Here is a 16,227-nt window from a genome sequence, read left to right on the forward strand (position 1 = left end):
GATGCTGATCCATGGCTCCCTACCTGAGCCTGAGCGGTTGGTTTTCTGGCTTCAAGCACCATATCTGTTCCATGGGGTCCAGCCCACCTTTCGAGAAGTTGAGGTCTGTATTTTGTTGTTGTTGTTAGTTGTCAACAAGTTGGCTCCAAATCACGGCGACCCCATGGACAACAGTATGAAACGTTGCCCAGTCCTGCACCATCTCCATAATTGTTGGTATGCTAATACCTGAGGTCTGTATTAGTCAGGGTAAGTCATGCCAGCTACTATAACAAACATCTGCCAATCTCTCAGGGGGTTAACTCAATAGAGGTTGATTTCTCTCTTACCTCACAACAGTGCTTGGTGGGGTTCACACTGCTCCTGGCCACCATTCAAGGCCTAGGCCCTTCCCATTGGGCACCAGCCCTGGGAACCTTGGAGTCCTCCTGGATCTTATGCACCAAGCCAGAAGAAGGGACAAGAGCAGGAATATGGACAATGTTATGGAATATTTTCATGAATGGGCCTGGACAGGGCACATCTTCACTGCCTCTCACATTCCATTGGGCAGAACTCAGCTCCAGGCACCCCCCAACCCAGGAACAGAGATATAGTGAAGCTAGGGGCCAGAAAGGCAGAGAAAACAGGGTCTGGTGAGCAGTGATTGCCACACTGAGGCCATTGGGGTTCTCCCGTTTGTCGTCCCGAGTCACCCCCTCTACTCCCTTTGTATCATCCACATGTGGAGAAGCCCCCTCCTCCTTTATTCAGGCCATACACCTGTGTGTAAGGAGACAGAGGTGTGTGGTTAGTAGGAAGAACACGTGCGATTTATAGCCAAAGGTGCCTGGCCCAGCTCTTACTGGCTGTGGTGCCAGAGGCAAGGTACTCCATACCTCTGAGGCTGTTCCTGGAGCTATAGAATGGAGGCAACGTGGAACTGGAGGGGAAAACAGGAAAGGGAAAGGAAAGCGCTCATGAGCTTACCACCTACCCACTGTCAGGGTATGCGATGCTGCTTCCCTCCCACCCAGGGCCAGCCCAACCACAGGCATCTTAGTCAAATGGCAAGTTTGTTCACAAGGCAGTGAGAGACTCCCATCCAATGCCCCACTGCCTGGATTCATAACCCTCATAGAGGTTAGAGGTCAGAGAGTAGGCTGGTACATTTTATTCTCGGTGAACCCGTGCTAGCTCCAGCTACTCACTCCTTCCCCTTGTTCTCCGGGCTCCTGGGCACCTTGCTAACAATTTGTCCTGGAATCTTGTCACACTCCTAGATTTGCCCTTTGGGGGCTCCTAGTTCTTCTCCGGGGATCACCAGAGATCTATCTGCTCATCTCCAGATGTGTGGCTAGACTCCTTCTGCCCTGAGCCTTGGCAGCACACAGGCGGTGCTCAGCAGGACTCCCCGGAAGATTCTCTGGGCTTCTGCTGGCACTTGTCTGCCTCTTGCAGACTCTTCCTCCAGGTAGGTTCTGGCCCCTTGACAGGGGCTTGGGGAAGCCTTGTACATTGAGAGGACCGGGGATGTAGCCCCAGAGCCTTCAGCCATTTATAATTTGTCCAAAAGTAGCATTTCTCAAACATGTTTGATCTCCAAATCCACTTGACTGTTTACTAAACATGCAGATTCCCAGGCCCTTGAGAGAGTAGGTCTGGGGTGATCGCTGCCTCGTTCAGGCAAACTCGGGACATACCATCCCAGGGCGAACCTCTGGTGTCCCTCTCCCCCTTAAAAGTCTTCAATAGCTCCCCTTTGTTGTTGTTAGTTGCCGTCGAGTCAATTCCCACTCATGGCAACCCCATGTGTGCAGAGTAGGACTGCTTCATAGGGTTTTCAAGGCTGTGATCTTTCAGTAACAGGCTGCCAGTCTAACGAAGCACCTCTGGGTAGGTTCAAACTGCCAATCTTTTCGCTAGCAGTCAAGTGCTTAACCATCTGCAGCACCCAGCAACTCCTCGATAAATCCCCAGAGCCCATAAAAAAAAGTCCTCAGCCTGGCATTCGAGGCTGTCTGTGTTTGGGCCCCTGACTCTTCTCAGTCTCAATTTTTACTCTGTTCTACACACCCCCTGGCCCTTGGCAGCCTGCTGCTCACACTGTTCCATTCATTTGGATTTCTGTTCCCTTATCTCTGAGAGTAAAAACCCCACAGTATGCATTTCCTATTACCACAAAATTAGCAGCTTAAAACACATACATTTATCATCTCACAGTCCAGGCAGGCTTGGTTAGGTTCTCTGCTCAGGGTCTTACGAGGTGGAAATCAAGATGTTCGCAGGGCTGGGGTCTTCTTTGTAGGCCGTGGGGAAGAATCTCCTTCCAAGCTCATTTTTGGTGTTGGCAGAATTTAATTCCTTGAAGTCGTAGGACGGACAGCCCCATTTCCTTGCTGGCTGTCAGCTGGGAGCTGCTCTTGTCTCCTAGAGGCCACCCACACTCATTGCCACAAGGCCCCCTCCATCTTCAAAGCCCACAGCAGTGATCAAATCCTTCTCAGGCTTCAAATCTCTCTCACTTCCCCCTTTTTCCAAAAGCTGGAGGAAACTGTTTTTAAAGGTTTGTGTGATTCAGTCAGTCCCCTCCAGGATAATCTCCTTTTGATTAGCTCAAAGTCAGCTGATTGTTGTTGTTAGGTGCCGTCGAGTCAGTTCCAACTCCTAGCGACCCTGTGTACCACAGAACAAAACACTGCCCGGTCCTGTGCCATCCTGGCAATGGTTGTTATGCTTGAGCCCATTGTTGCAGCCACTGTGTCAATCCACCTCGTTGAGGGTCTTCCTCTTTTTCACTGACCCTGTACTTTGCCAGGCGTGATGTCCTTCTCCAGCGACAGATCCCTCCTGATAACATGTCCAAAGTATGTAAGACACAGTTTCGCCATCCTTGCCTCTAAGGAGCATTCTGGCCGCTCTTCTTCCAAGACAGATTTGTTTGTTCTTTTGGCAGTCCACGGTATATTCAATATTCTTCACCAACACCACAATTCAAAGGCGTCAACTCTTCTTCGGTCTTCCAGCTTTCGCACACATATGATGTGATTGAAAATACCATGGCCTGCGTCAGGCACACCTTAGTCTTCAGGGTAACATCCTTGCTCTTCAACACTTTGAAGAGGTCCTTTGCAGCAGATTTGCCCAATGCAATGTGTCTTTTGATTTCTTGACTGCTGCTTCCATGGCTGTTGATTGTGGATCCAAGAAAAATGAAATCCTTGACAACTTCAATCTTTTCTCCATTTATCATGATGTTGCTCATTGGTCCAGTTGTAAGGATTTTCGTTTTCTTTATGTTGAGATGTAATCCATACTGAAGGCTGTGGTCTTTGATCTTCATTAGTAAGTGCTTCAAGTTCCCTTTGCTTACGGCAAGCAAGGTTGTATCATCTGCATAACGCAGGTTGTTAATGAGTCTTCCTCTAATCCTGATGCCCCGTTCTTCTTCATATAGTCCAGCTTCTCATATCATTTGCTCAACATACAGATTGAGTAAGTATGGTGAAAGAATACAACCCTGACGCACACCTTTCCTGACTTTAAACCAATCAGTATCCCCTTGTTCTGTCTGAACTACTGCCTCTTGATCCATGTAAAGGTTCCTCATGAGCACAATTAAGTGTTCTGGAATTCCCATTCTTCGCAATATTATCCATAATTTGTTATGATCCACACAGTCAAATGCCTTTGCATAGTCAGTAAAACACAAGTACACATCTTTTTGGTATTCTCTGCTTTCAGACAGGATCCATCTGACATCAGCAATGATATCGCTGGTTCCACGTCTCTTCTGAATCCGGCCTGAATTTCTGGCAGTTCCCTGTTGACATACTGCTGCACCCACTTTTGAATGATCTTCAGCAAAATTCTGCTTGCATGTGATATTAATGATATTGTTTGATAATTTCTGCTTTCGGTTAGATCACCTTTCTTAGGAATAGGCATAAATATGGCTCTCTTCCAGCCAGTTGGCCAGGTAGCTGTCTTCTGAATTTCTTGGTATAGACGAGTCAGCACCTCCAGTGCTGCATCTGTTTGTTGAAACATCTCAGTTGATACTGATTTGAAGTGTTATAATGACATGCGCATAGAGCTGGAGATAGAAAACCAAAAGGGAAGAACACTCTCAATGTTTCTCAAGCTGAAAGAGCTGAAGAAAAAATTCAAGCCTCGAGGTGCAAAAGTGAAGGATTCTATGGGGAAGATATTAAAGGATGTAGGAAACATCAAAAGAAGATGGAAGGAATACACAGAGTCACTGTACCAAAAAGAATTAGTCGACATTCAACCATTTCAGGAGGTAGTATACGATCAGGAACCGATGGTACAGAAGGGAGAAGTCCAAGCTGCACTGAAGACACAGGCAAAAAGCAAGGCTGCAAGAGCTGACGGAATATTGAAGCCCACTGATTGGTGACCTTAATTACAGCTGCAAAATCCCTCTTGCCATGTAATCTAACATCATCATGGGCATGATAACTCATCATATTCACAGACCAGGGCGTTAGAGCCAGGCGTCTTGCGGGGCGGGGGGCGGGGGGACCAACTTAGAATTCTAAGCCACATTCAGTGCTCCCCGCATTGGGCTGGGGGCCCCTGGCAGCAGGATGTGAGTGATTTCTCCTGGGACTCCCCACTCTCTGAGACACAGGCCCGGCCTCCCAGGAGGCTGAGACATGCCATGGGTGGAGCTCAGGCCCCGGGCCTGGCGGGTCTGGGTTTGAATCCCAGCTCTACCACCTACCAGCTGTATGACCTTGGCCAAGCCCTCCCTCTCTGCCTCAGCTTTCTCATCTGCACAGTGAGTCTAGTAGCGCCATTTCACAAGGTTGTCCGAGGGCTGTTGGGTGAGCACCCACGGCTTATCCAGGGGCCGATACACACCTGGTGTCATCTGGATGGGAGCTGTTGGGATTCAGGGAACGCTTACAGGTCATGCCAGCCATGACACGCAGGAACGGGCAGGAGAAAGGCAGCGAGAATGGGAAGAGGCCAAGGCTGGGGAGGGTGGATGGAGCTCAAACTCAAGGTCCAAAGGAATCAGGATCAGGTCTCTGCTCTCTCCAGCTCACAACCTGCAGGTCACAGATGCCAGCTGCTTTCTGGTCCCAGGGGTCAACTGGGAAAATTGTTCGTTCACTCACTTGCTCCTTCATTCAACAACTACTTGTTCAGCACCTACTGTGCTCGAGGTTCTGTGTCTGGCATTGGAGGTAGAGCAGTAACCAAAGCAGACGTGACTGTGGCCTCCATGTAGTTTATGGGGCAGACAGTAAACAAATAAGGGCAGATGGTCCTCAGAGTCACCAGGAGAACAGCAGAGTGTCATGACAGACAGTACTAGTGAGTGTGTTTGGGCGGTGTAATGTGGGACAGTTAAGCTGAGGCCACACAGCACCCGGGGAAAAGCACTGCTCCAGCAGTAGAGCTCCTGCAAAGGCCCTGGGGCAGGAACTACCTTGGAACCTTCAAGTATCAGAATAAATAACACAGGGAAGGGAGAGGAGAGACTAGGAGTCTTATGTATGTGATGAGGTTGAGAGACAAGAAGGGGCCAGAAGATGCCGGGCCAAAGGCCAGATAAGGACTTGGATTTCATTCTAGGGGTAACGGGGTACTGTAAATTTGAACACCAAAAGCGGCCTGATTTGGCTCATGTTTCCAGAAGACCCTTCTCATTGGAGAGCCCTGCTGGCGCAGTGGTTAAGAGCTCAGCAGCTGCTCCTTGGAAACCCTACAGGGCAGTTCTACTCTGGTCTATAGGGTTGCTATAAGTTGGAATTGACTCGACGGCAGTGGGTTTCATTTTGGGTTTTGGTTCTTCTGGCTGCAGTTTGGAGGCTGCACTGTGGAGGTCAAGAAAGGGAGCAGGAGGAATAATTGTTGCCGATCTCATCTTCCCAGCAGGAAAGGATGGTGGCTTGGCAGGAGACAGCAGTAGCGTGGGAGTGGGGTGGGCTTAGAGGGCAAGCACGCTCTGTTTTGGAATTAGGACTGAAGGACTTGTGAACTAATAAATGTGGGAATTGAGAAAAAAAGAACAGAGGAGGACTCTCTGAATTCCAGCATGACTAAATGGAAGGAGGCTGGTTTGGAGTGGTGTAGTTGAGCTGATGACCCTGGTCACTGTGACGCAGGCTCTGGACAGGAATACTGCCAACTCTGCTAGAGGCGGGCTCAAGTCCCAGGCACCAGCCCCACCCCCTTGGTGTCTTTACCTCCCCACCTGCCTGCCAGTGCCCAAGGCCAGGGCTGGGTCTGTCTGTCCCCCTCTGTCTCCCAGCACCTAGCCCCTGGCTGGACTATTACAGGCGCTCAGTAAATGAAGAAATGAACCCAGAGCTGGGGACGGGGCGGTCCCTGCTTCGCAGGCCCCTGGGAGGACTCAGTGGCATCATGCAGCAAAGCTGACAGGGCCACATGACTATTCACCCAGTGTGGGCTGTTATTATTACTGCTACTTTCCTCTTACCCAAAGCACAACCCAGTGTAACTACGTCCAGGTGCCTCCACCAGGGTGCCAGAGAAACCTTTAGCCCTTGGGGACATTCTGGATTCTTCTTTGCTTTTATGCATCTAGATCTAGGGTGACCAAGAGTCCTGTGTGCCCAGGACTGAGGGGTTCCTGAAATGTGGAGCTTTCAGTGCTAACACCTGGAATGTCCTGGGCCAACCCTGCCAGCTCTGACTCCATTGCTGCAGCCATGCCAGGTGCTGCCGGGACGCTTGCTGCCGCCTCCCACAGCAAACCCATCATCCACTCTCTGTCCATGCCTCCACCCATTTGTCTGTCCACCCATGCTTTCTCAGCCCGTGCTCTGGGCCCTAGGCTATGGCCCTGACCTCAGTGGCCTCGGGGGTCTCCCAGCCTGGGGAACCCAATTAGAGGAGGAGCCTACCCTGGGGCCCACCGGTGCTGCAGGCACAGGAGCCATGGAAATGGTAATGGCCTGTAGTTCCCTGTATAGGACCAGTCATGGCTCTCGTGCCTCAAGGTCAAGGCCAGGACTCTTGGATGGGCACTCAAGGCTCTGCCTATGCTCACCCCTGCTCCTTAGCCACACTGAGCAGCCTCGACTTCCCCCAAAGGATCATGGGCTTTATCCCAGGAGTAAAGCCCCCTCCCCAGGAGGCCAGGCTGAGCCCCACCAAACCCTACAGAGCCCAAAGGTAGCCTAAGACCCACTGAGGGCCCCAGGGGGTCCTGGCTCTGAGGACCTCTGCCCTCTGCACACCCCTCCCCATCCTCCCACTCCCATGGTCTGCAAACCCTGGGCATGGCCCTCCCACATGGCCTGCACTCTCAAACAGATGCAGGGGCCCTTGGAACCAGACACTGGCCACTGTCTTGTTCAGGATGGCCAGAACTGCAATCCCATTGGCAGAGGGAGAGGGGGACCTGCCCCTGGTCAGGACCTCTGAGCCCTGGAAGGAGCCCTGGGAGCCAGGCTGGACACAGGTCCTCTGAGACCCAGCAGCTCAGCTGCCTGGGGTGTGTGTTGGAGGGGTTTCACTGAGCTCTTCCCATCCGAGACTTCCCCCAACCCTGGAGCCTTCATGGATCCCCTTCAGATGCAGACGGGAAACCTAACAGAAGACCGACTTGCCCAGGGTCTGATAGTGGCCAAGCCTGGCCTGGAGACGTTCCCAGTGACCCCTGCTCAGGCAGGCCCTTTCTCTCCGGTGCACCTCCCCCTGCAGCCGGCAGGGGGCAGCACGAGCATGCGCCGCTGTCCCTGCATGTCCGGAGGCGCAGTCGCACCGCCCGCTTTCCCGGGGAAACTGAGGCGTAGAGAGTCGGGCTGAGTTGGCGAACGAACTCAGGAGTCTCACCTGCTGGCTGTAACCCTCTTCTCATCTGGCCCCACCCCTCCGGGGCTGTCCAAGAGTCAACCTGACTTAGGGCCCGCAGGCGGACTAGGGTTGGGGTTGGGGGTCGGTACTACCGCGGGGTGGAGGTGGGCGCTGAGCCCAGAGCCAGGAGGAGGCTACCGCTGCGGTCCTGGTTATTTAAACCCCGCCAGCGCTGTGTGACTGCACCCATTAACAGACGCGGAGACTGAGGCAGGTGGCGGTGGCGGGCGGGTGGCCCCCGAATCTGTGCCGGACCTGGGGGCACCCCTTCTGGCAGCCCAGGGACTGGTGTGCGCCCCCTGGCCCCGGTGTGGCTCCAGCTGCCCGTGACCCGGAATCTGAACGAACCTGTCGCCGTGTCGCCGCCGGGTGGCAGCATCCGCCCGCGCGCCCCAGCTCCTCCCACGGCTCCCCCACCCTAGTCGGCCGGCCCGCCTGCGCTCCCGCCACCGAAGGCGAGGGCCAGGCCCAGAACCTCTGGTTCCCGCAGCTTCGTGTACCCTGGTGACATCTGGGACTCTGGCTGGGGTAGGGCTGCTCTTTGTCATTGCACTTCTCTCTGTGCCTCAATTTTCCTGAAGGGGCCCTTTCATCTGGAAACTTTCCACATCACACACCCTCCCCCCAACTCCATCCCCATCTTTGCAAAGGCCCCCCTTGGATCCCGGGCAAGCGGAGGAGTGGCCAGCACGGTGTCCTGGCAAAGGGGTAGGGGATTTGGAGGGATTGAAAGGGATCAGAGGCAGGAGGCGGGTGTGTCTTGGCTGGTGGGCGTAAACTCTGAGATGGGGTGCCTGTGGGCTTAGCAAGGCAGGACCAAGGGCTGTTGGAAACCTCCCACACACAAACACGTACCATTCCAACCCCACCGAGTCTCGGTCCAGCTGTCCCTGGGGCACTAAGCTATCTCCAGTCCAGCGGCTCTGTTATGGACACAGCTCACAGGCCTCCAGGCCTGGGAATGAGCCGAGGGCAGGGCAGCCTGTTAGTAGCTGCAGTCAAGCCATCCGTTACCCGTCCCGCCCCCTCGGGGACAGACTGGGCTTCCGCGCGTCAGGGTCTGCGGGGCCTAGGCGCCCACTCGCCTTACCAAGCAAGGCCAGATGCTCACGGTGGCGGGGTGAGGCTGACCACGCGCCGTGGGCACTGAACACCACCCGGCACCGCGGAGGAGGCCTAGCAGACCGTGGGGACTAGGCTGGGGGGAAGTTCTGGGGGCCGGATCCGCCCCACAATACCAGGGGAGCCCTCAGTATCCCTGGTCCTCCCCATCATGCCACCTGACTGAAAGGCATCTCCTGGAGGTCATCCGAGCCATGCCCCTGCACCTGGCCTGGCCAGTCTTTCTGTGAGTCTTCCCTGTCCCGCGCTGGGTAAGCACCGCCAAATGCTGGCTGCGGGGAGGCGGGGATAGGTGGGATCCAGGGTGCTCTGGCCCTCCGATAGAGGCCTCCTGGGGAGGCAGCGAGGCTAAGGGAGTGGTCCCCAGAGGAACCCAGGTGTGTCATTGCTGTGGGGAGGAAAAGCGCGCCCGCAATGGCGGGGGTGGGGTGGGTGGTCGCTGCCCATCCCTATTAGAAGCTGGAAGCTGAAGGGCCACCAGGAGGTGTACGGTCGTTCCCGAGTCTGCTGGCCTCACATCGCGGGCGCAGAGAAGCGGCCCGCCCCTCCGCAGGTGTCTTTCCCGAGCCGCACCCTCCCCAGCGCCCCCCCCCAGCGCACCCAACCCCCCCTCCGTCCAATCCCGGGAGGGCGATCTGCAGGGAGCTGGTCTGGGGAGGGGGGCTTGGGGCGGATGCGTTTGTGTCACGGGGGAGGGAGGAGAAAAGGGAGGGGAGAGCCGGGAGCGAGGGAGAGAGAGCGCGGCGAGCGAGGAGGGCGGGCGGGAGGCGGATCCTCCTACCTGGGGCGCGCTCCCTCGCTCGCTGCTCGCCTGCCGGGGCCGCGAGTCACCTGGGGAGGCCGACAAGTGCGGACACATTGGCCGCCGCAGCGCTCGGCGAGGCGCGCACTGCCCCAGGCGGCTGCGCCCAGCGGAGGCTGCGCCCGCGCGCGGGGCTCCGAGGTCGCGGCCCCCGGCCGGGTGACTCGCAAGGGCGCACGCGGCGACGGTCCGGGCTCACCATGGTGGCAGCGCGCGCCGAGTGCCCGCACATCGCCGGCCGCCCGAACCGCAGCGCCGGCTGAGCGAGGTCTACCCGCGCCCCGGCCCCCGCCCGGCCCCGCCCGGCCCGCGCGTCCCCTCGGCCGCCGCTGTCTATGGCGCAGCCCCCCTCCCTGGATCATGCACAGAAACTTTCGCAAGTGGATTTTCTACGTTTTTCTCTGCTTTGGCGTCCTCTACGTGAAGCTCGGGTGAGTGTTCCGGGGGCGGGGGCCGCCGCCGAGGTCCGGGCAGCGGGAGGAGCCTTCTCTTGAGGGTCCCTGCAGGGACGCGCCGCCGGGGGGGCCCGAGCGGCCTTTGGGGCTCCGAGGTGGCCGGCGTGTGGGACCCTCGCACCACCCCTCGGAGACGCAGCCTAGCTTCCATCGGCCGGGGCTCCGAGGGCGCGGAGCCGGGCCCATAGGAGGACGCGAGGCGCGCGGGCGGCGGCGGCGGGTAGCGGCGAGCGTGCCCGGCGCGTACTTTCACCTGTTTGGGCTCCAGGCCTCGGGGTGGGGGGGACGCGCCTATACTCCCCCGGGCGCGCTGGGCGCCGAGCCCGGGCCGAGCGTGGGCCGCCGGAGGGCGTGCCTGGGCGGGGGGCGCGGAGCGCGGGCGGCCGGGCTCGGGCGCCTGGGGGCGCGCACCCCGGACGCGAGCGCGCAGCCTGGCGGCCCGCCGCGGCCCTCGTCTCTATCCATCACCGGGACGTGTTGAAATTGCCTTGACAACTAGTCCGGCTGGCTCGGGAAGGGCCACGGGGCCGGCCGCCGCCTCGGGCTCGGTCCCGGCCGGCGCCCCCGCCCGCCGGCCCCGCCGCCCGCGGCCCCCTCTCGCCGCGCTCCCCCTCACGCAGGCGGGCGGGCAGGCGGGCGCCCGGCGGGCCGCGCTTGCTGCTCGCTGCAGTAGCTGCTCCAAGTCGTATTTCCACATTCCTGAACGCAGCCGAGTCCTTACCTGTTGAGCCGCGATCTCCTTTAGACAGAATGTGTCTCGGCCTCGTTCGCAGTGGGGGTGGAGGGGCGGTGTGACCGCCAGGGTGTGTGGCGCCCCTCGCCTGGGCGCCCAGGCCCCCGCCGGCCCTGCGCCTCTTGCATATGTGGGGACCTACTGTGCACTGCTGTCCGTCGCCCGGAGGCCGGCTGCATCCTGGCAGCGGGCAAACCCAGGGACCAGCCTACCGGAGGGCCCCTGAGTGTCCCAGGTCAGAGACGCACTTCCCAGGCGGAGAGGTAGAAGCAGGCCCCGAGACTCATCTCTCCCATCGCCCCTCCATCCACAATCGCTTCCACAACTTCCGCCATTTCACAGATGGAGAAGCTGAGGCCCAGCTCCGGCAGACAAGGAAGCCGTAGCTGAAAGGCAGGGCTGGAAGCCTCTGGCCCTGTCTCAGTCCCTCAGGCCTGGACGGGCGTGTCTGTGGCCACTGGTGGCTGTTTGTTGTGGGTCTGTGTGTAGGCCCTGTCCCTGGGTGTTTGTTTATGGGAGGCTAGGGGTGAGGACGCTGGGGACAGGGAGGGGAGGCTGCTGGTTTTGTGACTCTCCAGTAGACCCTGTTGTTAGTTACCCCCATGTGCTCCCCAAAGTAATTGGCACCCCTCAAAAGCACTCTGTCTATACAGCCTGGTTTTCAGCGTTAATTCTCTTTGCTCTTCCCATGCCAAGGATTGAGAGACAGAGCCCAAGGACCCTAGGGGACTTGTCCAGAGAAGTGAGTGGTAGAGCTGGGAGGGGGGGTCTGAGCATGCTTCCGTTCTTCCCAGGAGGTGCAGGAAAGCAGCCCCTCCCTCTGCTGGGCCCAGGTGGGGACAAAATGGGAACCTCTATAACCCCTGCCTGACCCCTCACACCCCCGCAGCAGGAGGAGCTGGAGTCCCAGTGAGCCTGGGTTCCCAGGGCTGCTTCCAGGGCTCTGAGGTCTCTGTGACCACTGGCAGCCCCCCGCCTTTGGAGCCTCTGGGTCCCCCCTGACAATGAGACTGAAGCTCTGGGCATCCATAGCAGGATGGTGGCCGCGTCTGGGTGGAGGGGTCCCCTCTGAGAGCACGGCAGTGGCCTCCCTTCCTTTTGTGGGGTCCTGGCTCTGCCCTCTGCCCCCAGCCAGGAGTCAGCCTCTGTCCTCCAGGAGGGGCTTCTCCCACAGTGTCCCCTAAAACACACAATCACTAAAACACACAATCATCACTCCTATGCGGCCAGGAAAACCGTGGTTCCCAAACAGCCTGTGGAACCCAACCGGGAAGCCAGAGCCCCACCCTGTGAAAGACCTGCTAGGGGAGGGGGCCAGGCCGCCACCTGCACAGGGCTGTCCCTGCCCCGTCCATTGGCATGACCAGGACCCTCCCAGGTCCTGCTTCCTTTGCAAGCCATCTTAGCAGCACAAGGGAAGATATGGCCTGAGAATGAGGTGCCAGGTTTGGGAACCAATGGGCTGTCCACACCTTCCAGGTGGCCCCAGGTGAGCTCTTTAACCTCTCAGCTGAAAAATGGGTAGCCGTAGCACCTCCCTCCTGGGTACTGTGAAGGTTGGTCCTGGGTTGGGTGCGGGGGTCTTTGTTTGGGGGAGGTGTCACAGTAAACACCTGTGGGTGCCAGCCGAACCGTTCCTATGGTTAACTCCAGGATATCAGCACCCTGGGGACTCCGCTGGACAAAGTATTCCGGGACCTGAGAATCCAGGAATTCGGATCGCAGCATCATAAAGTTCAAACCAAAAACCAGAGCTGTGCGTTGGGAGGGCAATTCTGTGGGCACACCGAGTGCTGTGTGTTTGTGAGTGCACACAGAGAGCCCCCCGCTGCAACATCACCATCACACGGGCACCTGAGCCCCGATGCGACTGCAGATGTGCAGCCCGGGGCGGGGCGGGAGCTCCCCCATCAGCAGGGATCAAGAACTCAGCCTCACAATGCCCTGCGGGTGGGACCAGAGCAGACACACCTTCAATCTTGAGCAATTTCAAAACAAAACAGCGTTGGACAATCGAAGTCCCTTATTCAGGGTCCCTGCTGGTCTGAAAAGCCTCCAAGTCAAAGCCCTGGAAGGGGCTGAGCCAGTGTGGAGAGACACTGGCTGGAGTCTGGACACCCCCTGCCCATGAGAACCAAGTCCCTGGAGTCCCAGGATCAGCCCTGCTGCTGCCTGCCTGCTCTTAGGGCCGGGAGCCTTAGACAGGGAAAGATGAAGGTGAAAGAGGGTGTCCTCCTGGGTGCTGGGGATGTCTTCAAGCCAGGTCTGGAAGCCAGGAGACCCTCTCCCTGTGAAACCCACTGCAAAGACCACTTCTGCCCTCTTCCCTGCTTTGTGCTTCAGTTCAGCTGACAGAATCTGCACTGCAGAGCGGGACTTCTCTATGCGGCCAGGCTGGGCAGACAATAGGAGGGGAACCCTAAGCCTGTGTTCCTGAGCTTTAAAAAAAAATTAGTAGAACAGGGAGGATTGTTCAGAAAATTGGGTCCCTGTAGATCTATCCCTCTCCCATGCCCATCTCAACCAGCCCCTCAAAGGAGAGCAAAAGAGGTGAGAGGGATGCCCGGGTCTGGGGCCTGTGGGTTAAGAGAACACTTCTTGGCAGTTCCTCCCCATTGGCTGCCTCTTTGGGCTCAGAGCCAGGACCCTGCGAAGACCCCAGCCCACAGCTGGGTGCAGGACAGGGCTGAGCCATGCAGGGCTGGGCCTAGTTGGCTGGGGCGCTGAGTATGTGCGACCACAAGCCGCCCCGTCAAGCCCAGGGGGCGCAGGGAGAGGCGCAGGGGCTCCCCGCCCATCTGTGAGCACGCACCTGCGCCCTCCCCGACGCCCACGCTCCCGCAGGCACACGCACGAACTGCAAGTGCGCACGGGCACTCATTGTCCGAGTGCAGCCTGGAAGAAACGCTCCCGCAGGAGCCCACGCCACCGCGCGGTTACGCCCGCTGCGCCTCCCCCAGGTGCACTCTCCAGAGCCCGCCAGAGCTCGGCGGCTTACTGAAGGTGGGGGTGGGAGGCGCGGACCCAAGTCAGCCTGGGCAAGCCCCAGGGGCGGCTCCTGCCGCGCGCTCTGGTCAGCCTCCCCTTTAAAAAACCCGCCCGCAGAGGAGGCGGATGTAGGGGCGGCCCGTCCAATGGCAGCTGCGCGCCTCAGGAGACTTGGGGACGCGAGCCAGAGAGAGCGACAGAACCGGCTCGGACCGACTGACGGACGGAGGGCTAAACAGCGGCGGAGGGGTGCATACTGCGCCCGGCAGGACCCCCAATCCGCACTCCAGCCCCAGCAACCGCGCAGCCCCGGCCCCAGCGCGATGTGCGGCCCTGGCGGCGGGGCACGGGCGACCACTGCGCCCGGGCCCGCACTCCCCGGCCCCTAGCGTCCCGCGCCGCCGTCCTTCCTGGGGAGGGCCGCGGGGACCCCGGGCGCAGCTGGCCCAGGCCCTGCCCGCGGGGCCTGCCCAGCCCCGCCCGGCGCAAGGGCCCACCATGCTCCTGCTGTCGCCGCGCTGCGCGCTGCTCTCCGTCTATTGCCCGCAGATTTTTCTCATCCTGTCCAGCGGCAGCTACCTGTGAGTGCCGCGGCCGGCGCGCGGGTGGGCGGGTGGGGCCCGGCCTCCTGCGCCGGAGCCTGGCGGGTAGGGGACTTGGCAACGAGGCCCCTGGGCGGGGCGCCGGGTGACCAGCGCGCGCGGGAGCCAGGGGGCTTTGGGTCTCCTCACCAGCCTTAAGCCGCCGAGGTCGAGCACCTGGGGGGCGGCTGTGGCAGTGAGAAGTCCCAGCTCTGGTGTCTGAGAAAGGGTGATCCAAGAGTAGCCCGACTACCTGCTTAGATCAGGCTGCACGCACTGAGCGCGCGGTTCGGAGAGCGCGCCTCGGCGCGGAGATTCTCTGCGCGCCCCAGCCGAGTCCTGAAACAGCATGGGACCCTCTCGTAGCCCACGTGACGCCCGCGCCCGTGCCCCACTCGGGAGATTCGCACACACACACTCGTTCTTCGCACACTCATTGGCATACACGTGCGCTCTGAGCCCTGCCAGACGGGGCGCGGGCCATCCCCCCTGAGGTCGCTGCGGCTTCTTACGCCTTCCTGCCGCTCTGGGCAGCCTGACCCCGGCGGGGCCGACTCCTCACTTAGGGGCAAGGGGCGCACAGTGTACGCAGGCGCCGCGGGGCGCCCAGGTGCCCAGGCCAAGGGAGCGCGCGGAGCGGGTGGAAGCGTGGACGCGCGCGTGCGCCGGGCTCTGGAGTTCCAGCAGGGCCCGGCCTGGCCCAGCGAGCCGAGGGGCGCGTCGGCGCAGCGGTGGCTTCGCCTGATTCCTAATGGGACGCATATGCTCTGGTCTCCGATTTAAAAAGAAGTTTGATTTATGGAACCGCCGTTTGGGGGAATTTAAGCTGGATGCTACTGATTAAACCTCAGAGTCAGCTCCCCTTCCTTCTTCACCCTCCCCTTTCTTCCTTCCCCTCCCCCTCCCGCTCCTTTACACGCGGGCCACGTCCGGGGTCGCCTAACGCGGCCAGAGGGGGCAGCCACGGCCTTCCCGCTCCTCGCACCACCCCCTCCCCGCGCGGCCGCAGTCCTAATAAATAGCCGCGCCCCCACCCCCTTTTAATAGAGATCCAGCCAATTTCTCCTCCAGCTCCTAGGAAATTACTATCCTACCAGTTTTCCTTCTATAAATAGTCGCGCATCTTGAAACAAAAGTTCGCAACCGCAGCCAGATGCTGCGAGCCCGCGGTTTCCCGGGCTGTGGGACATAATTACAAGGTCCGGGCGCAGCGAGCGCTCCAGGCCCGGCGGGCAGCCCCGGCTGCGGAGGCATCGCCTGGGGCGGGTGGGGGGAGCAGGCCGCCCCAGTCAGGGCAAAGGACGGGGTGGGGGCCGCCTGATTAGGGGCGGCCCGGACTTGGAAAGTGCCAGGCTGAAATGCCAGAGGGGCTGGAGCGTCCTTGTGCTGTCCCTCTTTGGAGACGGATAAATCAAGGGGGTCTTAGAATCTCAGTCTGGGGGGTCCGGGAGCCGCCGCCTCCCCAGAACCCCAACACCTCAATCTTGAGCTTTGTCAGAGAATCTGCAGCTCCTCTGCTTGACATCATTTTGGGGGCAGGCTGAGGTTTGGTGTTCATGGGGAGGCATCCAGGATGGAAAACCAGGGGTCCTGGGGGGAGGGGGGATTTGCTGTAAAGTGAGAGACTGAGAGGAGGGGGGAGAAGGGGTCCGGGTGACAGTCGTGGGGCCCCTGCCCCTTCCTTCTCGGGCAGGTGGAGACCTGGATGGA

At 59.1% G+C, this 16,227-nt stretch overlaps 1 protein-coding gene across 1 annotated transcript in view; it reads left to right on the forward strand.

The window, feature by feature from the left end:
* Positions 1-10,120: 10,120 nt before the first annotated feature.
* WNT7B (Wnt family member 7B) overlaps positions 10,121-16,227 on the forward strand; it is a 53,972-nt gene continuing 47,865 nt past the window's right edge. Inside the window, exon 1 of the mRNA XM_064285208.1 lies at positions 10,121-10,191. Within this exon, the coding sequence (XP_064141278.1) occupies positions 10,121-10,191 (71 nt within the window). The remainder of the gene's footprint in view (positions 10,192-16,227) is intronic.

The sequence above is a fragment of the Loxodonta africana genome, chromosome 4 (assembly GCF_030014295.1).
Source record: "Loxodonta africana isolate mLoxAfr1 chromosome 4, mLoxAfr1.hap2, whole genome shotgun sequence".
Lineage (NCBI taxonomy): Eukaryota > Metazoa > Chordata > Mammalia > Proboscidea > Elephantidae > Loxodonta > Loxodonta africana.